Below are 24,685 nucleotides of genomic sequence, written 5' to 3'. Positions count from 1 at the left end.
CAGCCTGTATAAACTTTTAATTTAAAACTTAAAAACAATTCAAATATAAAACTAAATTAACTAAATACACTATATACAGATTTGTAGCTTTTATCTTGGTAAAGTATATGTAAAACTGGAAAGAAAATTAAATGCACCGAACCTACAATTAAATTAAGATGTATAAAGAACATGTATGGGTAGAGTATAAGCATTGCCTCAAAAGATAATTATAAAATTTACTATTTACATTTAGTTTCATCAATATAAGCTAAAAATTAAAGTCAAATGAGGAAACGGGAGAGACGAATTTAGCCAATTTAAGGAACTTTCAAATAAAAACTCATTCACACGAACCCGATATAACATTTCCACGTTTTAGCCTAGTGTGACCCATTAGATCATTAGCAATACCTAAATATATTACATATATTAAAGCATTTAAACTAAATCGTGTCATTATCTTTCGCAAGTAGCACACAAACAATTAGGAGGTGAACATCCGCACACTACATTGTTTATGGGACTATAACGTTGCGAATTATACCCTAAAATACAAATATTCAGTTTTTTTGGGGGGACTGTTTACTTTTTGGGTCTTTCTCTGAACACATTATATAGACGACAGTATTATTAACAGTTCTTCTCAGGCTGTAGTTCAAGGGATTGAAGAGATCTCTGTAGTCTCCCCTACTAACATCCAGCGACCTGGCCGCCTTGCTCACCACGTTAATGTCAAGACTGCGAGGGTCCGTACTGCTGGCCTTGTAGTACCCCAGCTGGAGGCAGACCAGGTGAGACAGGTAGGGCTTCCACCTCGAGTACAGGTAAGTGTACCACATCCCCGACAGCCGCACCAACAGGTAACCTCGGGGGCTGCTCTCTGGAACTCTGTGGGGGCAAAGGGGAGGGGAAAAAGAGATGAAATTAAGCAGCGCTTATTTAAGCAAGATCTCGTGCAAGCATAGAAACTTCTATTACTTGTGAATTCGAAGGTTTACGTTCATGTCAAAAGCTGTTGCATAAACTAGATTTCTAGTAACTAATAATTCCTCGACATTCCTCAATATTTTATGCAAATGTCCAACAACTACCATAAACGTGGAGTATCCTATCATTTTTACCTTTCCACTTGGTTTTCACTACGGACGAACCTCTCAGCCAGTTTCTAACCCTTCTGTTACCTACAATTAACTAATCTTTGCCAGTGCCTTCCCCGAGAACCTGCGCTAGTGGCCCTCGAGGTGCATTACTCACCCGAGGACGTTCTCTTGCACGTGGACGGCAGGGGCGAGGGCCACACAGTGCTGCTCGTCCTCGCCCGAGGGACAGTCCCTCACTCCATCACACACCTTCCTCCTCGCCACACACTCTTGCTCCTCAGAACTGCCGGAGAGATGCCCAATTACCAAGAAGTTATGCATCTTTAGACAGCACTGGAGGAGATCTTTGATACAAGGATACGTCAAATTTAACATTTACACTGCTTAGGGCTAGTGCAAGGCACTACGAACTGAACAATATAGGGAGTTCCCCCAGGCTTGAGGAGCAACTTACAAGTGGCACCTGAACCACTGGCTGGAGGGCTGACAGCCGCAGTAAGCCTCGTCACTCTGGTCGCTACAGTCCAGCCGGCCATCACACACCTTCTCCGGAGAGTTCCCAGACAGGTACTGAAACAGATTTCCATATAAAAAATAACTTTCAATAAGCAATGAACCGAAAAATAATTACAACTAGTGGCTGTTGTGTACACATCGTAACGTTATTAAAAGAAAACATTGCCACACGAGCTGGTGGAGCAGGGATTGGTCGGGATCACAGCTGGCAGGCTACACACGAGGGGCCAGATTCACGAAGCAGTTACGCAAGCACTTACGAACCTGTACATCTTTTCTCAATCCTTGGCGGCATTGTTTACAATAATTAAAGTTAATGAGCTCCGAAGCACCAGGAGGCTGTTTATAACAATAACAGTTGATTGGGAAGTTTTCATGCTTGTAAACTGTTTAATAAAAGTAACCAAAGCCGTCAAAGATTGAGGAAAGATGTACACGTTCATAAGTACTTGCATAACTGCTTCGTGAATCTGGCCCGAGGCCCTCAACCGCACACCCAAGGGCAACTACTGGAAAAGGCGGAAAAAAAACGAGAGGAAAGAAATCAGGGGATAGTGAGAGGGAGTCAAGAAAACTGAGGGAACAAGTACTCACGCGGCAACACACACAGTTGGTCTCGTCGACGGCGTCGGGACAGTCTGGGACGCCGTCGCAGATCTTCTTGAGCGGGACACACATCCCGTCCCGGCACGGAGCTCCGCCCTCTGGACACTCTGTACACACACCAGTTACTGATGTAGATACCATAGTGCACCGATTTGTTAACTATTACAAACCCCTCATGTATGTGTAGCCTCATAGGCAAAGTTTGATCTGTATTTTGAGGTATCTTAATTCAAGATATTGCCTTATTAACTAAAGCAAGATCTGAAGCACACGTGTACCAAATCATGTAGTACGCACCTCAACGTTTAATCTTTTTCCAAATAGTTTTTAGAGCGCTGTAAAGTTATGAAATTTAAACTCTTATAGCCTACTGGATACTACGCGTACCCGAATCTATAATATCTACCTCTGGAAGATAGGCTTACCTCCCCCGACCTTTAGCTTACAAGTCCAAAGGTGCACAACACCCTACTTCATCCGCCTTCACTTCCCCCTCAGTTAACAAGGGGGAAATAATGAAATTGCTTCACAGCTGTCCGAGATTCACAAGCTCAAAACGGTCACCGTTTTGGGCAAGATCAGCCACCACATGAATCTTACCACCAGAGATGGGAGGAGGATAGGCAAATATGGGAAAATAACTATCCGCGTTGAAAACAAACTTTAATCGATTTTTATCCCGCGGGTTGGATACCTACCACACATGCCAGTCTTGGAGTTAGGGCGACACACAGTGACGAGGTTGGGACAGTTTGCGGGCTCGTCTCGCTGGTCGGGGCAACTGAGGTCTGCGTCGCAAACCTTCTCCTTGCTCACACACACGGCCGTCGCGCACCTCGTCCCCTCGCACTCCATCAGAGCCTCGGGTGTGTAGCCCTCTGAGAAGGTACGATATAGATCCGATTTCAAATATTCTAGATTTTGAAAACTGAAATGTATGTATGCTGAAATTAAGTACAAAATCACAAAAGAAATTACGGTAGAGCGACTGTCTCCTCATGCAGGTCTGCGTTAAATCCCCGACCGTCCAAGTGGTTGGGCACCAATCTGCTCTGGTTTACTATTATTTCAAAAGAAAAACAAAAGTAAAACCTACTTTACGTTTTAGTTTTAAGTTACTACCTGATCAACCAGGCTGTGACTCATACGTCAGGCTGCGAGCAGCCGCGTCTAACAGCCTGGTTGATCAGTTCAGCAACCAGGAGGCCTGGTCGACGACCGGGCCGCGGGGACACTAAGCCCCGGAAGCACCTCAAGGTAACTTCAAGGTAACCAAGGTACTGATAAACCAATACTTTCTTAGCATTCTAATCTAACTTTAGACAAATCTAACAAGGTATGGCACGTTAAATGAATACTAATACCGCGCCCACATACACCCACACTACTGCTCCTCCTCCAAGCCGAACTCTGGCACCCACCGATGACTGCGTTAACACCAAGGAGGACGTCGACGGTGAAGAGCGGGTGTTGGGCGACGCTGGTGCAGTTCTCCTCTGGGTGTCTGTACGCCCACACGCCCACCCCCACCCACGTCGGGTTGAGTCCTTGGGTGTACTGACAGGCCACGATCCCCGCCCACGACCTCTGTGGGAGTTCAGTTCATTTGTTATGCATCAAATATCCATCCTGTGGGCGGTAGAGGAAATGGTTACAGATTCATGAGACCCCCCCCCCCAAAAAAAAAAATCATTTAGCTAAGCAAGTCTTTATGAACTGGTTATAGGTGTGGTCAGAGCTTAAGGAAAAGTTACCGAACTGGTCATTTGCAACCAAAAACTTCTCTAGTAATTGTATTTTCTCGCGATTTGAACTGCATTATGACATACATGAAACATTTTATAACAGAAATCCACTAGATGCCACATTTTTCTATCCCAGTCCAAACTGGTAGACAACTCCACACATGCTACGCTACTTTATTATAGTTAAGGATGCCACAGCCTAACACAGTTCCACATGTAGGTACCATGCAAGAATGCATTGACAATTAAATCATGGGCAATACCGAGGGCTTCGTATATGGAATTACGCGTAATAAGGCCAAATTGGATGGCATGAAAAACCACTGAATGATGGGCTTCTCGCTACACAAATGCGTCATTGATGACTGAACTAATTGCATCAATCTGCAAGTTTATAGTTAATATCTATCAGTCATCACAAGACTGTAATTATGAGGTCACCGCTTTGGTGATGGGAGAGTATCCTTACTGATATTCTACTGAATGCAAGCGGTTATAACCGTTTAATAAAAATTATGCTGCACCGTCCTATTCAGACGTGTATACTTTGAAAACCTTGGCAGTGCGAGTCATTTGAAGGGAGGACCAGGGGGTGGCTAGATTGTTTGAAAAGTCATGTTTTGAAAGTTCTGTCTGACGCGTCAGAAGCAGAGGTTCAAGAATTATCTTACGCACACTGCCCGCTGCTTCCTCTCAACTGAATGTTCCAATAAATGTCTAGTCTTCCAGTCCTCTGTGGTACAAAGGTCCTGTTACGATCTGGTTGGTCTATATATTATATAAAAAAACAAGCCATTTGGGCGCAACATACAAATGTAGGAACGATATTGTCCGTTGAGGGTCTTGTGTCGGCGCTGCCGGCGCCACGATTATTTGTATAAATGTTAACTATTGGCTATGTTTTAGACTTTGGATGCATCAAGTTATATTTTAGTACATAGCCAGTAAAATGCTGAAGTTATGTGATATTTAAGTTTTATTTGACAAAGTTGTCTGGAAGCACAAGACTGTTACTGTACGTCAGTTTGTTTATGTTAAACTGCCGAGAGGGAGCGACAACGAGTCAATTGGTTCTGTGCACAGAACATATGAACATGTACTGAACGGGATGAGAATAGCTTTAGGTACCTCGTCTGTGTGTATTTATACCTCAATAAACTTATTGAGGTACAGCTGTGCATTTACAATATCAATCAAATCCTGTTCTTTTATTTTTGCTCCAAATAGTTATAAATATTGAAATTTGTGCAAAACGTTAATGTTTAGTCAAACCTATAACCAAATTTACAACTACTCGGTACACATGTACCCTGGAGACGTGTGCCTCACCATGCAGGGATGGTCGGTCGTGCTGCGCAGGACACACAAGTGGTCGTCAGGACAATTTTTATCCAGTTGCAAGAGCACTCCGCTCATGCTGCCCTCTGCCTCGTGGAGCCCGCCCATCGCACACCGCCGGCCACTCTCCACCTGCTCCACGTTCCTAAAACAAAATAAAGTGCTTCAGTAATATAGATTCAATAATACAATATTCAATATTACATAAATAAGATTCACCGACAGTTCAGGGAGGGTTGGCATCCCCCGTCAGTGTTCAGAATACGAGAAAATCAGTACGAGCCATGAGAAGGACTCGAACCCAAGCCATCATAAAAGCAGTTGATTTGTAAAACACATTTATGCACTTGAAAAGAAGCGTTGGAGGTAGAACTGGACAATAGCTAGAGTGTATGGGGGGAGGGGGGGCCAATGTGTGAAACCCTGACTGCTTCAGTGGAAGCCGCAAAACCCCTCTATTATTCATTTTAATCCCAGGTTGCATTGCTTTTACCATGTCGCGGTGTAGTGGTCTAAGGCGTGGGCCTGGGAGTACCAAATGTGAGCATTCGAATCCTCCTCACGGCTCCTACTGATTTTCTCATCGATACATCACGTTAATGTGATTTGATTGTACACTAAAACTAGAGATACGCGAGGTCTTTAGCATTTTATAATTTAGGAATTTATTCCGTTTTAATTATCTACTTTTTAGGTGGTATTTAAGGCGGGGGTTAGAGCTATACAGATTGACAAAAATAATTGTAAATATTTCCAATAAAAGATTTACCACTTTGTCAGTACTTTCTTCTGAATTTAATTGGTAAACAGACCTTTATTGACATTTGTCCGGGTAAATTTCCCCACTGAAGTGTGTACTCTCGCTACTCACTTGGTCGGGAGACACAGGTGGGCGATGTAGGGAGTCTTGGGCATTCTGTCTTCAAGTCGCAACAAGAGGATGTCAGTGTTGGCCACCGCCTTCATGTACGTCACCCGACGGTCGTGTTCGTGGGCGCCCCAGAGCCGTGTGGGCGACCCGACCAGACGCCGTGACCCCATCACCATCGACACCATCGACCGCTGCAAGCTGACAGTGAAGGCGATAGCATAAGCGCAACTGGGCGTCTAGCGTGGTCGTGGGAGAACACGGCATAACCAAACTATTAGTTTCACTATAATCGTTAGCACTCAAGTTCCTCAAGAGCACAAAATACCGCCGTCGGCAGCATACGAGTATTGTGTTACGTCTCACCTGACTCCCTTCATGCAGGTGTCGGAGGTGACGACCCAGTGAGGTCTGATGAGCGTGGCACCGCACCTGTGGCTGCCGTCGACGTACACAGTACCAGCCCAGGGGAGGCCACCAGCCATCCCCACGGGGGTATCCTTGCTGAAGTAGTACAGAGGAGCCTTCCCGCATGACTCCCTCTCGCAGCTCACCACCGCCTGAGGAGATTGAACAGTTTATGGTGCATTAATAATTTGCCTTTTATGTTAAAGATCGGTTATTAATTACCCGAAATTTTTACCGACGCCCGAGGCAGGAAATTAACACATCCGTTTGCCACGACTCCCTTCCAGACGGAATTTCTCTTATTTTGTAAACGTCACGACACCTCGCTTGCATATTTCCTCAAGTGACGCAGTCTAACAGTGCAATCCGAGTCATTATCTCCACTATCGAAGAAAAGACGTCTGTTAGGCTATCTACGACCCCTTCCATCCAGCACAATAATTAATGATGTCACGAACGCCGTCCAAGGTTTACGCCTATGTAAACAAATCTACTCTGACTCGCCTGTTCCCTTATTTAATTAATTTAGCTTACTATCCTTTTAATGCTACGCCAAATTAATGACACTATGTTAAAGACACATCCAACACTATGTAGCATACATAAATCTGTATCTATGTATTTACATATGTAGCTTAGCCTAGCATTTTTAAAATCACTACAATCACCTTGTGGTTGATTGGTCAAATCCCTGAACTGAATGTTTGACAAATCTCTCACCCTGTCCATGGAGGACAGAAGAAAATGTATATGCGCTGATTAGCATTGTAAATGTGTGGCCACGTCTGTGGTAGAAACAAAAAAAGCTACGCCAAGTGCGACTTAAGGGGCACATGAAGGCAGGTCGTGTGGCAGCAGGTGGCACCAGCGCCTAAAGAATGGAGAGAAAATTCGGTGACCTGGTCTACCTGTTCGTTCTCGACCCAAGGGAAGGTCTGTGCTCAAGGTAGCGTCAAGTTACGTGTTACCACTTTGAGAGTGAGGAAGTTTATCTGCAGTTAACGGCGTATTAGTTGCTTATTTAATATACAACTTCTGTACCTACAAATAAACCATTGTGTTAATTTTTATTCATAAAATATACATTACGTTTATTGTACAAAAAAGTTGGGGTGGTAGAAAATATTTGTGTTCAGTGAGATTCCACAAGGTCTCAATGCTTTTATTCTCTTCCCCGAGAGGCTGTAAGTCCCTACAATTGCACCAGTGGTGGTATCCCTATATATTAGGTTTTATTTTATATTCTCTTACCACCTGTTCCTTTCTGACCCCGCCTACAAATATTCAGACGATTTGAAGTTAACATTTAACAAGGAAATGCCTCCTGGTAAGTCTAACATTAAGCCAATTTGTTGCACTTCTCAGGCCAGGAGTAATGGACGGAGGAAATCTGTTAACCAATTACCATTTCTACAAAAATATTTCCCCAGGTTAAGCTAGTCTTAAACGTCATGAAAGCCGCTTCTGCTGCAGAATAGTCTGACCACCGAGGCTACAGTAACTATCCAATTATCACAAAATTAGTCTAAATTGTAAAAAAATAGCCTAATCTAGATCCGCCACCCACTTGTTCCTTACCTGGGTACAGATTGCGCGCCTAGTTCTTCCTCTCTGGGACACATGTCCTAACTCCTGTAGAAACTTCAGACTCGGGACGTAGTCTTCTGGGATCCAGGTGTCGTTGTGTACCAGCCTCTCGACGCTGCTCGTGCCGCGCCGTCCCTCGACGGACCGTCTGTGTTTCACCTTTCCTTCAGAACGCTGGGAGAAGTTAGTGACGTTTCTGTGGGGGTGCTTGACGGAGAGAAGCTCGCGGGGCCTTAGTTGTCTGATGTTGCTCTCCGCCTGAATGTAACTCACGTTGGCCAGTTTACTGGAAAACATGAAATATAAACGAGGCTACGGACACACGGTGCAACAATTAAATTTGGAAATGTGTGTAGAGGGTTCAAAATATAAAGCTTAAATTAGGATTTTGATTCTGCAACAAACTTTACAATTCCACACTACACTGTTAGTTATTTTTTTTTGCATGCCCAAAAATTCATATATTCCGAGATTTTTTAGAGCACGAATGATGCCAGGACTAGCAAAGCCTTAGCCCACGTATATCTGTTGCCCAAGGCATTTCGCCTTAAATTTAAAAGACTTTATATTCAATTGCGAAATTATTATAGCACGCTTGGTAAACTCTTACCCGAGGTCTTGCTCAAAATAATTAAGAATTAATTCAGTGTGGATTTTGCCTCTGGCCTACGAGAATATATTACTACCAAAATATATTGTTTGAGGAGGGATATATATATAATTTGTTCTATTCTATGGGGAGTTTGTAGAACATACAAAGCATAACTGCAAAATAGTTATCAATGAAAATAAAAGCTCTTCCATACTCCTACGATGCAAGAATCACAGCCATGGTTCAGGCAGTATCTGAAACTCATGATAATCTTCAAAACCTATAATCTTAAATTTTAAATCTATAGAAAATGTGATACCGCTTCAAAATCTAGCTCTAAAAAAGTATGTCTACTATAAATTTCAATATAGTAAGGCCTACGTCAGTAGGTGGCGCGAACGCCTACAGATATGCTCACACAGTAAACAATATAGCCTAATTTTTAAATTCACTTCCCACCGCGAGTAATTTGCCTCAACTCTTTCTAGGGACTTTTGCTGCATTATCACATTTATGGGTTAGGTTGATTACAGCAGTGGGAGGCAAATAGGTAAATCTATAAATTCATCTGTGTGGATACGTGTCATCAGTTAGGGTTTGACAATTATGGAAACAAAATTTTAAACTCTTTCTCGTCGGTAAACCAAATCGGGTGATTAGCGACAAACCATCTCAGGCTCTAAATTATGCCGAACTTTCCTCTCGTCCCGAGAACCTAAGTTTTATCCCTCACATTCGGAGTACATGGTGCCTTTAACCGTATATGAGGCTAGCACAGCTTTGCCACCATGTCTTATAATAGTTCACATTTAATTATCGTTTCATTTATAAAAAAGGCATGATGAAAAGGTGAATTCAATATGGTATACAATATTCTTTGAGTGGACCCACTCTGGCTGCCGATATGAAGTACTGTTCAAGAATTACAGGAGGCCTTGGTTGAACTTTCCTTTGCCTGTAGCACAGAGGTGTATTGGCAAATTATGAACCAAATTGCACGATATTTTATAAAAAATAACCATTATCAGTTTATGGTCAAGTTGTAGAATAAACCTTGAGTTTCCATTACTAATGTGCCTAGAATAACTAGGCAGAAACTTAATAGCCTGAACCTTTATATTTCTCTAGTGACTTAAATTGTTTCTCTAGTGACCTCGATTGTTTCGGGCGCGGGTTGGACAGGCGTGTTAGTGGGATTGGGTGGTTATAGATAGGAGCTGCCTCGTATGGGCCAATAGGCCTTCTGCAGTTACCCTTGTTCTTATGTTCTTAAATATTTAATTGCGTTACATAAGAACATAAGAACATAAGAACAAAGGTAACTGCAGAAGGCCTATTGGCCCATACGAGGCAGCTCCTATTCTATAACCACCCAATCCCACTCATATACTTGTCCAACCCGTGCTTGAAACAATCGAGGGACCCCACCTCCACAATGTTACGCGGCAATTGGTTCCACAAATCAACAACCCTGTTACTGAACCAGTATTTACCCAAGTCTTTCCTAAATCTAAACTTATCCAATTTATACCCATTGTTTCGTGTTCTGTAATTACAGCGCAATTATATGAAATTAAACTTACAAATTCATAATTTCTTTATCAATTTTTTTTATCGAAGCAGAATTCAAATTTACACGAAAGAGTCGTTGACAGAAACTAACTTTCTAGCAAGTTATAAAATTTTCGAGACGATATAGGTTAGCACTGGTTTGGTTTTAGTTGGATAATATGTCACCCCTAACTCTTCGCCTTTCCAGTGAATGCAACTTAAGCTTTGTTAATCTTTCTTCATATGAAAGATTTCTAATTTGGGGAATTAACTTAGTCATCCTACGCTGGACACGTTCAAGTGAATTTATATCCATTCTATAGTACGGCGACCAAAACTGGACTGCATAATCTAAATGGGGCCTAACCAGAGCAAGATATAGCTGAAGAACCACACCAGGTGTCTTGTTACTAACGCTTCGATTAATAAATCCCAATGTCCTATTCGCCTTATTACGAACATTCATGCATTGATCCTTTTGTTTTAAATTCTTACTAATCATAACTCCCAGATCCCTTTCGCAATCTCAACACCATCTAGCTCGTATCTTTTAACTATCATCATTACCTAGCCTCAAAACTTTACATTTATTAGCATTAAACTGCATCTGCCAGTCTTTTGACCATTTTAAAACCCTATTTAGATCAACTTTAAGTGATAGCGAGTCGTCTTGCGTGTTAATTTCCCTACCGATTTTTGTATCTGCAAATTTGCAGATTTTGCTACTCAATTTTTTAGATCAAAAGTTTTATATATAAAAAACCTGTATTAATTATTACTACTAGATGGTACGTGCAGTATGCACGGAAAATAAACCCTTCATGCAGACAGCACGTATCATCATGAATAGTTTTTTTATACAACCTTTTATCTAAATTAACAATTTAGATAAATCCACTAGATTACATTTATGACAAGATTTCTTTATCCGATCTACAACAATATACGCAAACTGCAGGAGGTATCTCACTTGTAGCCGAGGTAGGAGCAGGCGCTTATGCCCATATCTTCCGTCAGGTGGTCGATGCACACGGCAGACCAGGAGGCTCCCGACCGTAACACCAGCGTGCCCTGGGACCTCTCCACCAGACGGCCGAACTTGTCAGTCTCCAGCGAGCCAGCCACCTCGACCAACCCGACTAAGGTTGCAGCAGGATGGGGGAGAGAGGCGATAGTCAGTTCTGGTGCCCGAGCACCACTAGCATCTAAATATTGGCGACAAAGTTAGCATGTTTTCAACATCTTTACTAGAAAAAGGCCACTTACTGCAGTCCAGTTCATCCTCGCCGTACACGCAGTCAGTTATGATGTTGCATACCTTCTCGTAGGGGACGCATGCTCTGCTCCTCGCACAAAGGAAATCATTCCCACACGGGTCTGAGAAGGAGACAACAAAGTCGGCAGGCAGCTGTCTCCAATATAGAGGTTACCAAGGAACAGTAAGGGATGGGGGGACCGAATACACATGCTAAACTGCGTGGTGTATCTCGAATAAGAGTATTCGAATCATTAATCAGTTTACATTTTAACAACCTAATAAAATTAGTTAATAGCTCTATGCAATCACCCCATTCAGCCTCTCATCCGACACAATTTTTATTATTATTCATTTGAGGGCCACTCGAGGGCTGCCTCAACCGGGACAGCAACCCTTTGTTTGTAAACTTTTCACGCTCTAATCTATCTCTCCCTCACCGTCCCCCTCCCCACCAATTCGACCCCAGTCTGTCCAAGACTAAACTACTCGATCTACAGCTCGTCACAAGCCGCCTTACTGCAGGTCTCGTCGCTCAGGTCGAAGCAGTCGAAGTGGCCGTCACAGTCGAGGTCTTCACGGAACTTCAGCAGTCTGTCGAGGCAGGTGCAGCCGATCTCGTCAGTGCCGTCCTTGCAGTGCCGCACCCCATCGCACACGGCCTCCCAAGCCAGGCACTGAGGCACTCTGTGGGGCCGAGTACAATTTTAGATGCAAGCAACACAAGCCCGTTACGGCTACAGGCTGTCTAGGCAAGAATGGGGTGTGTGTGTGTGTGTGTGTGTGTGTGTGTGTGTGTGGTGTGTGTGTGTGTGTGTGTGTGTGTGTGTGTGTGAAAGTGTGAGAAAAGAGGGAGAGGGGGGAGGGAGGGGGGGGGGGAAGAGAAACAATGGACAAAATATATAATAGAAGGCAAGAGCTTTCACGCGGGAGGACGCTACTCAATATTTAAAGTTTGTTTACTTTTAACCAGTTTATAAAAAAAATTGAACCTCATTTTCTTAAAAAAAAATATTTACCCCATAAAAGTTTTAGCATTCAAATTCAATAGATAAATACGAATTCCAAATATTGCACTTGGAGTAAGTTCAATACGTTCCCACCCAGCAACCAGTCCTCAGGCCAGGCTCGTTAATGCAGCGGCAGTCCAAGACGCATTCATTAATTTTAACGTTGTATTAAAAATAGGCTTTTCATATATAAATTAACAATATTATTCATTAAAGTTCTATGTATAGTTAGGCCGATTCGTCGATTAGGTGTTTAGGCTCTATTTGCGATTATTTGTATTGGAAGTAAGTGGGTGAAGCATTTACAAAGTTGAGATTAGAGCAGAGGTTATAGAAGCGCAGGTTGAGAAGTGTTCTAGCGTCATCAGTTGAAGTCTGGTGTAAACCGCTTTTAATTCATAAAACGAGTTTGGCTTAACGAGCCAAACTCGTTAATGGATTATTATGGAAATGGAAATCCAACTCATTTGGATTAACGAGCATTTGGCCTTTGTTGATGAGGACAGACAGCGCCCAGACACTCCTAGAATTCAACTTACACCGAGCAAACAAATTCTGTCCTCGAGCAGTTTATATCCCTGGTGATGGAGGCTGAAGACATGTCGGGGTACTTGCACAGGTGGCCACCCAAGCTGCCATTTACCAACCCTGACGAGGTGGAAAAGGCGGCAGTCGTCGCCGTCGAAGGTAGCTGCTGCGAGGTGCTAATCTTGTTACCAGCAGGCCGAGTCGTCGTAAGGTTTGTAAACAATTTGTGTTCTTGTGAAGTGTTTACCTTTAGAGCACTTTGTGTTCCCGACTCTCGTTGGTCAATAGAAGGTAACAGTGTCGAGGCATTAGAAAATGAATGCTGAACCGCTTTTGTAGCCTCTGCAGAGGAACTGGCGGTAGTTTCCATAGACAAACTGGCAGTTTCCGTACCATCCGTAGACAAACTGGCAGTTTCCGTACCATCCGTAGACAAACTGGTAGTAGTGTCCGTACCGTCAGTAGAGAAAGTGGCAGTAGTGTCCGTGGACAAACTGGTTGTAGTGTCCGTACCGTCCGTGTAGACGACACTAGGTATTTTAGCACCTATGGACACTACGTGCATTTTGTTTGTACCATGAGAGATCCCGATCGTGTTACTCCCCAGAGTGTGGGCGGTGGACGAGGTGGAGTGGACTTGGTAATACTGGGGACAGTTCATCTCGTCTTCTCCGTCAAGACATTCCTCCTGTGGAGTATCCAAAGCCAGAATCGGTCACAATACACAATAAGCTCTACCATTTAAATTCCCCAAGACCATCCCGTTTGTATACTTACATTAGGTGTGAGGGCACTTGTCCGGGGAAAAATCTATTGAGCAGCATATGGAAAGGTGGTGTGGGAGATTGAATCATCCACTCCTTAAGCCATTCAATCTCCGGCTCTCACTTAGCCTAGGTTACCTGCAAAGTCTAAGCTTACCTATAAAGTTACTAAGGTTATTAGTAAGCTTTCTCCCAAGTCTATTTTCACTTTTAATCTGAGTAATCCCCATAACTATGACAACCAGACCATCTCTGGTGCACCTCATTCTCATTGCAGACAGTTTTAGACTTTGCCTCTTCAGCAGGTTCTAACACTAACAGGTTCTCAAGATGCCTTTGACAAATTAAATAGCCATTTCTATTAGTTAGCCTAATCTCCATTTTCTTTCTCCACTTATTATCAGTAGCCTCAACATTTAATTAACGCATTCTTTATATTATATAAATAACTGTTAGATCAGCATTTGTTTACATCAAGCACTGGAAAGTTTCCCCAGAGAGGCTCAGACATGCTCACCTTACCGTTGCAGATGGCAGCAAGAGGGGCGCACGACCCGTAACTCAGCTTACACCTGATGCCTTTACAGGGCAGAGGGCCAACCAAGAAAGGCGACTCCATCGTTCCTGAAGAGGGAGTCCAATACCATGAGTAAATTAGCCCTTCAGTCCTGAAGACAATTATGAAGAATAAGGACACTTACAACTAATGTTCATGTGTCTACAAGCATATACACCAAAAGCAGTTGTCGGTGTATATAGACTTCACTTTCTTCTTTGACTACCTAAAGTTCTAAAGTATGCTTTGTACTTGGCCCTAGTTTATTTTCTAGTAAGGATATTGTTACGGCCTTAATCCTCCCCCCCTCCCCCCTCCCCGGAGCAGTTCATGGGCTATAATGCCAATACACTTTTTTGGGGGCTTAATTTACCTTCTAATTGCCGACATTTCTACAAGATGCAATAATTACTGATAATGGGATGGAGTAGTATTGTAATTTAGATACTACAGAGCATAAGCCAGTAAATCCTAATGTTCGAGCACTGAGAGCATATGCATTGCTTACATAGGCTTATAGCAAGTAACATCACGAGGTAGGCAAGCATTTCCTACCCACATAAAAGTAACTTTAGTGATGCCTCCAGCGCGAGGACAGCATACAAGTTTAACATTTGTCAATAACGATCTCCCGTGTAATATATAGTACAGTAGGCTTCTCGACTCGCAGTCGGGGATCCCGGCTTAAGATTCCCAGGCAGGACAGAAAATATTGGGTACCGTTCCCTTTACCCAACATGTCTGCTCGCATAGCAATAAATAGGTACCAGAGTTTTAAGCGAGGCACATCTCCTGTGCCAGGTAAGTACAACGGGCTTACCATAGATCATGCTGCTTGGAACTTTTGTTCCGAATAGCTAACTCTGAAACAAGCGAGTTTAACAATTTTTGTAGAGTTGCATTATATGGTATAATGTTTGGTCTCTGAAGGGACCTTTTACACAATCCTGAAGTATATTTGTACACAGGCTTCCTGCCCGACAAATAAAAATGAAGGCTTCTGAATACTCTCCAGATAATTATCGTAGTCTCTTAATTTAACGATAAGATTTAAAGAGCTAATTTTACGATTTTAACATTTTGGTCTTCATTAATTACCTTCACCACCTACTTTTAACAAACTGCCACACACACATCTCCTTTATGAGCTATCAAAAGTATAACCCAGAATTTCTAGTTAAATTTACAGACCCCCTCCCAAAAAAATATAATTAAGCTGCACACTGATCCCCCCCCCCAAAAAAAAAACACGCCAGGAACCGAATGAAATTCTCGACATCCAGAAAAAATGTAAACTGGTCATATATATACCGATACATACCCATCTTCTTCTGTATCCAGGGAAGGTAGTGAGAGACCCTGGTGTAGACTCCCGGGCTGTCGCGCCGGGCGCACCCCATCCCGAAGGACACGACGCCCGCCTGCCTCCACCCACCGGGCCTTCACAGGTGGGAGAGGTCGAGACGTGTAGCAATGAGGACGGTAATGAGAACATTTAATAAAAAAAATAAAGATTACAAGGAAACTAGACATCCGGTCCGTAGTGAGGTACAAGAAACTTCAGCATTTGGCTTAAAAGAGACCACCACCAGCTGCACTACAACTACCAGAAAATTTAAAAAACACAAGAGGAATAATTGCACGATTCAAAGTCTGATCTTCGAGTAATTTAAAACTTCTGCGAGATTGACGGCAAGAACCTCATATTAACAATTATAAATGACATGATCGCTGAACAGACTAAAAGGGTTCGGATTTCCTTTGAATGGATACCATCACACAAATATAACCAATCACAGTGTCAGACATTGCAGCCAAAATTAGCTTGTAATAAAGACGAAACTGAGTTAGATATCCCCATCTCTTGTGTCAATACTATATTGTTCCAAACGCTCAGGTCCGTTTGGAGAGAAATTACAGACTCCTAACGACCTGAAAGCTCTAGTACAAAAAGCTATGATTTGTTCAGATCCGAAACCTATGTTTACGGGCAGCACAAAACGTTCACCAGATGAAGCGGGCCGTGAAGGGTGCCAGAGTGCACAAAGAAATAAGTAATTATCAAAAGAAGGCACCAAACCGGGAAGGCTATGTAGCACCATCAAATGCGCGAAATAATCAGAAGGCCCTAAATATCACCAAGGGCGCAAAGAAATAATTTTCACCTTTTACAAAAGAGTGGTCCACCGGAGTCTCCCTGGCAAGCGTCCCTCTTGCCCTCCTTGTAGCCAGCGCAGATCACCTCCTGGTCGTTAATGGCGGTGAAGTGTTTCCTGCAGGTCTTCATGATGGGCACCGACACTTGCTGCAGGTGGTCGGCTGCAGGACACGGGCGGAGAGAACAAGTCTATAAGGTACACGCATCAGGAAAGAAGAGGTACTGGTGTGAGAATACGAGGGCGGGGGGGGGGGAGGATAATTCAGTAGATGGTAGTTTAAGGGTGAATGAAGAAACAAAGGGAAGAATTGGAATGATTTTTGATTCTGACGTCTAAGTCTATTTGCAAATATTAACAGGACAGTGGAGGGTTGTCAAGAGACTTACGCATCACACACAGAGATCACACTAACGTGATGCATCAAATGAACAAATCCACAAGAGCCTCGTCACGGCCCTTGTGGATTTGACTTACGCATGTCTGTGCCGTTCTCCGTCAAGAAGCCCCACCCCGCCACGTAGCACAGGTCTCCGGGACGCAGATCTGACCGTGTCTCCAGGCACACGGGCCGCACCCACCTGGCCAGGTAGACGCACAAGAATAAGTAACATGTCAAGGAAAATGTGTCCATCTTAAGGAAAGGGGAGGGGGGGTGGGGATTCAAGGGAATATTATCTAACGCTTTAAACATTAATCGCCCTTACTACTTTAAGGTACCTTGGCAATCTTTCAGTGATAAGAACCTTCAGAACGTAATTATTAAAGTATCCTGCAGATCTTTGAGTAACTGAAGACTTACACATTTATCCGAGTCGTGCAGGTCGGCGCTCAAACCCTGACCAGTTGGACACCATTCCTTTCCACTGAACTACCCCATTAATTCTTATATCTCTTCGAAGTGCTACATAGTTGTAATTGCTTAATGCTTTCTCCTGAAACCTTACCTTCAACCCATCTTTACCCCCCCACCACACTTTCCCTTCGACCCATCTGAACTGCTCGCGTTACCTGTTGAGCTGAAGGGGAGTCTTCAGTTTGATGAGGGCCAAGTCGTTTGTGATGTGTTTAGAGTCGTATTGATCGTGAAGGAAGACGTGTGATATAATCGACGTCTGCTCGAACGGAGAGAAGGAATTTGTACGCAACATACCAACGTGAATGTCCGTCAACGATTTCAGTGACCTGTAACAATGTTCAAATTGTTATATCGTGACAATGTCTGTTGCAATTTGTTAGGTACACAAGGCTAATTTGCCGTTATAATGAGGAGCCGCCTTGCAGTCAAACCAAACTCTTACATGTATTCTCCGCTGCGTACACTCCTGGGAGTTCATGTCTATTGTGCTTTATCTGTTCCATAAACAGATGACCTAAATTTCCATGCTAGTATTTATCCAGATCTTTAATCTTGTTAAATCTGTATCTTTAGCATCATTTCCCATCGTCATTCTAAATTTTAAATTTTCTTTACACTGTATATTTCAATTATGTTATGCCTTACTCTATCCTTTTCCTAGAAGGCAACTTTAGTTTTTTAATATCCCTTCCTAGGAAAGGTTCCAGAGATCGACTATCAGCGTTTATGCGTGCAAGTGAATGTGTGCGCGTTCTAAAGTATGGTGACCAAACTTGTTCTGCATAATCTAAATGGGGCCTAACAGAGCTAGTAATTATCAAAAGGCATCTAGTTGGGAAGACTATTTAGCACCTTCTGTATCGTAGGATATTCAACAGATGCCAAGTATCACTAAATGCCAATACGAGAACAGAACGACACATGGCGAGTTACCTCAGCAATGTCATCTTAAGTGTTACAGAATAGTTATACTTCAGGGCAGTATAACTATAAAATTTGACTGATGCTCGACAAAGAACACCAAAATCTTCCCCCCTATTATCCTTAGAGACCACGAGGAGGTGCAAACTCGCAGAGTTTAAATTTACAACACCGCCCGTTCCTTCGCTACCATGCCACGGTACCCACCCCAAGCAGCAGTGCGCGGCAGTAAGTATCCAATCTGCCGAGATGATGGTCCCACCACAGCCGTGGCGTCCCTTCCTCACCAGGCTCACCAGGAAAGTCCACACGTCCGCAGCAGAATCTTCTCCGCCCACGATCCTCACCCGACCGTCGTCTCTCAAGCCCTGAGCGAGCTTTCTATTCCAGCTTTTCTCCAGGCTCTTCCCTAGCAACATGGACAGAAGAATTTATGCCCGAAACGCTTTGCGTAATAGTGGCTTTGGGCATTGTATGTACTAGCTCTACCTATAAGTCAACCAATCTTTGTAAAAATTTATTGTATGTATGTACCTTACCTAAATAAACATTTTATTTTTTATTTTGTTTTTAATTTGTCTAGTGGATGAAGCAGTCATTGAATAATTTGATTTTAATTATTGTACCCTTATTAGGCAAAACACTTTACAACTATAAGGGGACTTGGTTGTAAACATACAAAAGTGTCCAGGAACTAAATGAACGTGTCTCGCCACCCTCTCTCATCCTTAAGAAGATCTGTAGAACTCAGCAGGTGTTAATGAGCATTAAAGCCAGAACTGCCCAGTTTAAGATACGGACAGCATTTTAAACTGGGCAGTGTGCTTGCCGACAGTGAAAACTTGAGAATAAAATCGTGTGTTGCAAGATTTTCCTTGAAGCTAGAGTCAAGATGTCGGCAGCTTAAGTAGTCGGCGATTAGTGTAAGAGAACCTTATTGCCTTCAGTACTGTTATCAACCAACAATAATAAAGGTAGTATTAAAAGAACCCCCCCCCCCCATTGTGTTATTCAAAAATCAACCACAGCCCTCACCCTCCATTCCAACTAGACAATTTATATCCATCTATTTCCATTCATCCCATGACTATCCTGTCTCCACATTCCCCCGTCGACGTCGTCTCACCTGCCTCCCGGCGCCCCCTGCTGGGGAAGCTGCTCACACACTGAGGGTCGCTGCAGGAGACGTACACCCCGAGCTTGGAGGGGCAGCCCTTGGACAGGTAGATCTCTCCCGTCGTCTCGTTCAGGCGGGTCCAAGCAATCTCTTCAGGTATCACTGTGGGGCTGAGAGCCGTCAATCTGTACGTGTCCTCGCCGACTCTAGAGGGAGAAACGGTCTTTACCAAATGGAGCTGCAAGCATCTTTGCTATCTAAAAGGAGAGTTTTCCTTCCCTCGGGATGTTAGATGGAAGACAGCTAGCCTCAATTCATGGGCTAGCTGAATTGATTATGATTCAGTTGATAACGATTAACTTAACTATCATCAACGGAACCTTTTTTTATACAAGTCTACGGTATAATTTTATTTTCTATTTTAAGATGCCAAAGAAAATGTGAATGAGTAACTAAAGTAAGTAATGTAACAAATATTCTGTTATCCTCATAGTTCCCGAGGATATTATTCCTGTTAAGCTTTTTGACGTCTAAAGTATAAAGGCTGTTCTCGCCGTCACCCATTCGAGTTATTGGCCAGATACAACGGTGCATAACCTGACAGTGCCGAGTCCGAGCTGTACACGAGGTGTAAGTAGTACAAGACTTGCCTCGCTCTTTCCCAATAGTCGGAGGCCAGGAAGCTTAGTTAGGCTTGCAGGCCAACGACTGACTTGCTCCAATATGCAACTTTCAAAACAGCTGCCTATCACCTAGTTAGCCGTTTACTACTAGGTAAACAGAGGTATCGAGCGAGAGGAAACTTGCCCAAATGTTCTGTCCAGCCCGGGAATCGAACCCAAGACTAATCTCTAGTAAGCAAATTGCGTCAACTCTTACCTCTCGCCGACGAGTTCTTCACAGAAGCTGCTCACTACCGCCGTCAGGTTCTGCTTAAGGCTGCTGCAGAAGGGCAGCCACTGCCCGCCTCTCTTCACCTGCAGGTACCCTTCCTTACGGAAACTCGGCACCACCTGCAGGGGACGACACTTATTCTGAACAAGAATATGTCTTCAGACTGGCGTCAGTCACACGTATTTTACACATTTCTCTGCAGTTCTATCCTCTCTAATACACCTTATTTTGCTCCTCATCTCTCGTGCCTATTTATTGCCTGTCTCTACTTCCTCATCACAATCTACTTTAGAATGGTCCAGGACGGACCGAAACGTTGTCGTCCCTTCACCTAGTGTGTGGTCTGGTCAACATCAATTTACACATTTCAGTTTGGATTAAGTTACTTTACTACAAACATTTATAAATCCTAAAATCATTTTATAAATCATCCTCCTCACTAATTATCACTCCAACAATCTACATACGCAACTAGAAATTATAAAGTTTTCCCCACAACAACTTTGAATCAACTAACGTTACGTGAAGTTAATCATGAACGTGAAGCAAGAGGGTGCGAGTTTGAAAACAGTGGGTCTTAAATGTTTCTAAAAAGATGTAATTTGAGAAAAATATTTGCTTGCGAAATCAAAATGCAAATAATTTCAATTTAAAATTTTAAGGTCACAATCGACATTTGTGTTATTGGTACCTTTATCAGGACTTGACACCGACAATGCCTCCCTGACGTAGGCCCTACTTGTACAAACAGAGATGGGAAGGAAGGCGGTAGAGACCTAACATGTGCAAAAACTAGTCTAGATAGTGCAGACGAGGAGTCACAACGTGGCTGAAATATGTTTACCAAACCACACTAGAAAGTGAAGGGACGACGACGTTTCGGTCCTTCCTGGACCATTCAAGTCGATTGTCATTGTGACAATCGACTCATTAAACATAATGAGTGTTTTGTCGAATCATCATTTGTTAGATATGACCAGAGCCAGTGGTCTCGGAATTCAACGTCTACCAAACTCGCTTGTCAACAGGGCATAGTTTTAAGCACCACAACTTCACGAATCAATCAACATTACTACTGTTGCTCCTGGAGTACGCTCTCTGGTAGCTCTACTGTGATGGGCGGACACTCACCGAGGAATCTACCTGCTGGAGGGAGAGTCTTCTGCAGAAGGCCTCGTCCTGGCCGGTGTCGCAGACGAGCCGACCGTCGCACAGTTGAGACTTTTCCACACACAAAGGTCTGCCTTTAACATCTCTACACCACAGCTGGCCCGCCATGCACCCTATTAAGGGCAGATCAATTTAATTATTTACCCATCACCAATGAGGCCATGGCCGCCAAGCAAACATTTGTATTTGGGATAAACTAATCTGACCAACTCTTCAGAAGGAAAGAAATCGACGAGGGGAAAAATAAAATAAAATAAGGGTGTGGGTGGTGGGGACGAGAGAGACTCGTCCCTGCACGTAACGTCACACTCGCCTGTAGGAGTCAAACGACACTGTCACCATCCTCGGCGAGATGTCCTCCTACAGAGGCGGCAGTATGGCAAAATATTTGCTCAAGCCCCACACTAACAGTTACTGGTAAATTTATTCCCGCGTGCCGACACGTTTTAGTTTTAAGTAGCTCTCTGAATTGTCTTCTACAATATCTAACCTTTGATGATTTACGCTAAAGACCTTCCCCATATCTCCAGCTTCCACTTAAGTCTCTAGACCAGTTCATTTATAGCATGGCTTATTATGCATTATCTTCTCTCTCTCTCCCTGTAGCGTGCTAACTAAAAATGGGATGACCTCTGACTGGGATGCATCTGGGATGATCTCCGACTCGGGTTCGAATCCTCGTCACGGCCCTTGTGGATTTTTTCATTGAAGCATCACGCTATTGTGATTTGTGTGTAGTGCTAACTAGTTCTCTCATCCATAGTTCATATACATCAAGCAAGACTAATTAACCATGTCAGGGACTGCCTTCACCACAATGATGCAACTGTTAGCATCACCAATAAGGATCATTCACATCTGAAGCTGTAAATTTAATTCAGGTTGCGTATTCCTAAGCATGACTTCACACGTGGACAACAGAGGTACAAATCCCGTTCACAATATACACGAGATGGAAGATAAAGTCTCGTGACAGGTGTTTAAGCACAGTGAACACCTCAGTTCCCAACTGAACAGCAGAGACTTCCCTTTATTGTTGCTGGTCACATTAAAGTACAAATCCACGAATCAAAACGGCTTAAAAGACGTTGAAAATCAAGAACATTTATCCAGCTGCTAATCAACGGAATGGACTGTGACTACAGACCTTAGCATCTCTAAATTCCGGTCTACCATCAGTAACTCCCTTTACGTCATGTAAAGCACCCGCCCACCGAAGCACAAACCCACCGAAGCATCCCAGCTCGTCGGTGAAGTCGGGGCAGTCGACGATGCCATCACAGTGCCTCTCCTTCGCCACACGTGAGCGACACGGACACCCTCTCTCGTCAGAGGCATCCGGACAGTGAACTGATCCGTCGCATCTCTGTTGCTTCGTGTAGCACCACCGGCGGTCCTTGCACTGCTGGAGGCCGTCTCCGGAACAGCCTGCAGGAGGAAGAAATACTTGCATGGAAGAGCAGCGCTGTAGGAACAATGGTTTGCGAAAGTAAACGGTTAAACATTGGTTGTATTGATTAAGCCTTTGATACCATACATCACAACCGATCAGACAATACGTAGTCATCAATACCCACTTTTCTGTTAACCACAAGGGACCAGAGAGCAGCAGTCTGAGCTCAACTTGTAAACATCAATGCCAGCGTTTCAAACTTTTCTACTATTTTTTAAACGATACTGTAGCTTTAGCCCTAACCTCCATACCCTAAATGAACACAAAAAAAAAAATTCAATCTCACTAATCAAAATACCTATATTTTGTTTCTAACCAAATTATCCAATCTTCAAATTAACAAATATTGAATACAAATTAGATTTTTTTTTTTAGATCGACAGACTAAAATATTAATTTATCCACATCTAACTTAAGGCAACTGTGCATGCGGGTCAATCACCGTAACCTGCCTCAAACTCACCAACAATCAAAACTATAAAAAGATCTTCAGACAACCAGCTGAACAATCCGTACATTGATGTGTGATAGTTACATTTACAGAGTCCTATGCAGGCTCTATAGGCTCTAAATGGATACAATAGAAGTCAAGAACACGATGCCAGAAGAAGTATCCATCAGTCAAAATAACCAAACGTGTCATGCACACGAATAGATCCAAAAACTTAGTATACGGGTTCCAGCCCTCTAACAGCCTCGGCACTTTGACGCCATCACGTTTCGGAGAACCACTCACCCCCCCCCCCCTCGTGATGTGCAAAGGTAGCCAGTGATTGGTGAAGGGTAAGACTCCCAAGAGGTGGCACGGGAGCGAGTAGCCCGTATGGGTAGCCACCTTGTACGCCACTTTATTGCCTAGCCTCTAAAAGGTAAGTAACTTACCATTTTTCACCTCTCAGTACTCTATACATTTTCCAAAAGTCATTACTCTTATTTGACTAATTTTTTCTTTTACTTGCTACATTCCTTAGTCAACTTTTGGTTCAAGATCGACGTCGCCTTTTTAAGATTCATTAAAAAAAATTGCTAGCTCAGGCATTCAAGAGACACTATGCACTAGTCATCTAAAATAAAACTTAATATAATCCAGCGTATATTACATAAACTAGAGCGCATAGGGAAGAAATTAATGGACGACCCCCCTTTAAAGACCACTGATCATTCCACCCTCTAAACACCCGGCTGTGACCCCAACCCTAAGACCTGACCAGCCGTCAATTATGGAGGCACTGAATCAAGATATGTCAGAACCATCTCCAAAGCGAAAACTTGAACGCACTATGTTTTTAATGTTGAGGCTACATGTCCTATGCTAAGAAAAAATGAAACTTGCCTCGAAATTTTGGGATATCTTGTGCTTGTTCAGTCTCCAGATCAGTTCTGCGCTTCACGGTGCCGTTCTTGTATACAAACTTCTTAAAGTCCTCAGCGTCGGCCACCATCATCTTCCCGTCATCAAGAGAGGCGCAGCGCCCCACCAGCGCCAGTGAGACGGCCATGATAATGGGGAAACAAACCCACCAACGCGAGAAAGCTAGAGTCATGGCGATAGAATGCAACGTGCATCTAATCCAGACACCTCACAATGTCGAATAAATCAACATGGTACACAATTTACAAATCCTTACATCGATCACAGACAACAAAAACGCCCTCGTGCGACAAGCGACAGGAACACATTGACGGGGCACGGATCGTCAGAGATCTCT

The 24,685-nt window shown here is 43.4% G+C and overlaps 1 protein-coding gene across 1 annotated transcript; it reads right to left on the bottom strand.

Annotated features, from left to right (window-relative positions):
- Window positions 1-24,685, bottom strand: LOC123773919 (serine protease nudel). Its single transcript, XM_045767888.2, has 25 exons — window positions 24,310-24,685; window positions 22,754-22,951; window positions 21,485-21,636; window positions 20,339-20,472; window positions 19,469-19,665; window positions 18,550-18,751; window positions 17,574-17,747; window positions 17,040-17,143; window positions 16,572-16,725; window positions 15,728-15,846; window positions 14,368-14,474; window positions 13,098-13,774; window positions 12,069-12,235; window positions 11,560-11,670; window positions 11,264-11,432; window positions 8,142-8,436; window positions 6,522-6,715; window positions 6,159-6,356; window positions 5,279-5,432; window positions 3,626-3,791; window positions 2,903-3,082; window positions 2,193-2,311; window positions 1,537-1,652; window positions 1,237-1,365; window positions 1-870 (listed from the first exon to the last, which is right to left on the bottom strand). The coding sequence occupies exons 1-25, from the start codon at window positions 24,518-24,520 to the stop codon at window positions 543-545; spliced, it is 4,755 nt and encodes a 1,584-aa protein (XP_045623844.1). The 5' UTR covers window positions 24,521-24,685; the 3' UTR covers window positions 1-542.

This window comes from Procambarus clarkii, chromosome 91 (assembly GCF_040958095.1).
Source record: "Procambarus clarkii isolate CNS0578487 chromosome 91, FALCON_Pclarkii_2.0, whole genome shotgun sequence".
Taxonomy (NCBI): Eukaryota; Metazoa; Arthropoda; class Malacostraca; order Decapoda; family Cambaridae; genus Procambarus; species Procambarus clarkii.
The sequence above is the reverse complement of the archived record's forward strand: the minus strand, read 5'-3'. Positions and strand labels throughout refer to the sequence as shown.

Coding starts and splice junctions, on each gene's coding strand:
- LOC123773919 (XM_045767888.2), bottom strand. CDS start 24,520: ATGACTCTAGCTTTCTCGCGTTGGTGGGTTTGTTTCCCCATTATCATG. Junction 16,726..17,039: donor GGAGAACGGCACAGACATGC/GTAAGTCAAATC, acceptor CGTGTCCTGCAG/CCGACCACCTGCAGCAAGTG. Junction 14,475..15,727: donor CTGGATACAGAAGAAGATGG/GTATGTATCGGT, acceptor CTCCCTCTTCAG/GAACGATGGAGTCGCCTTTC.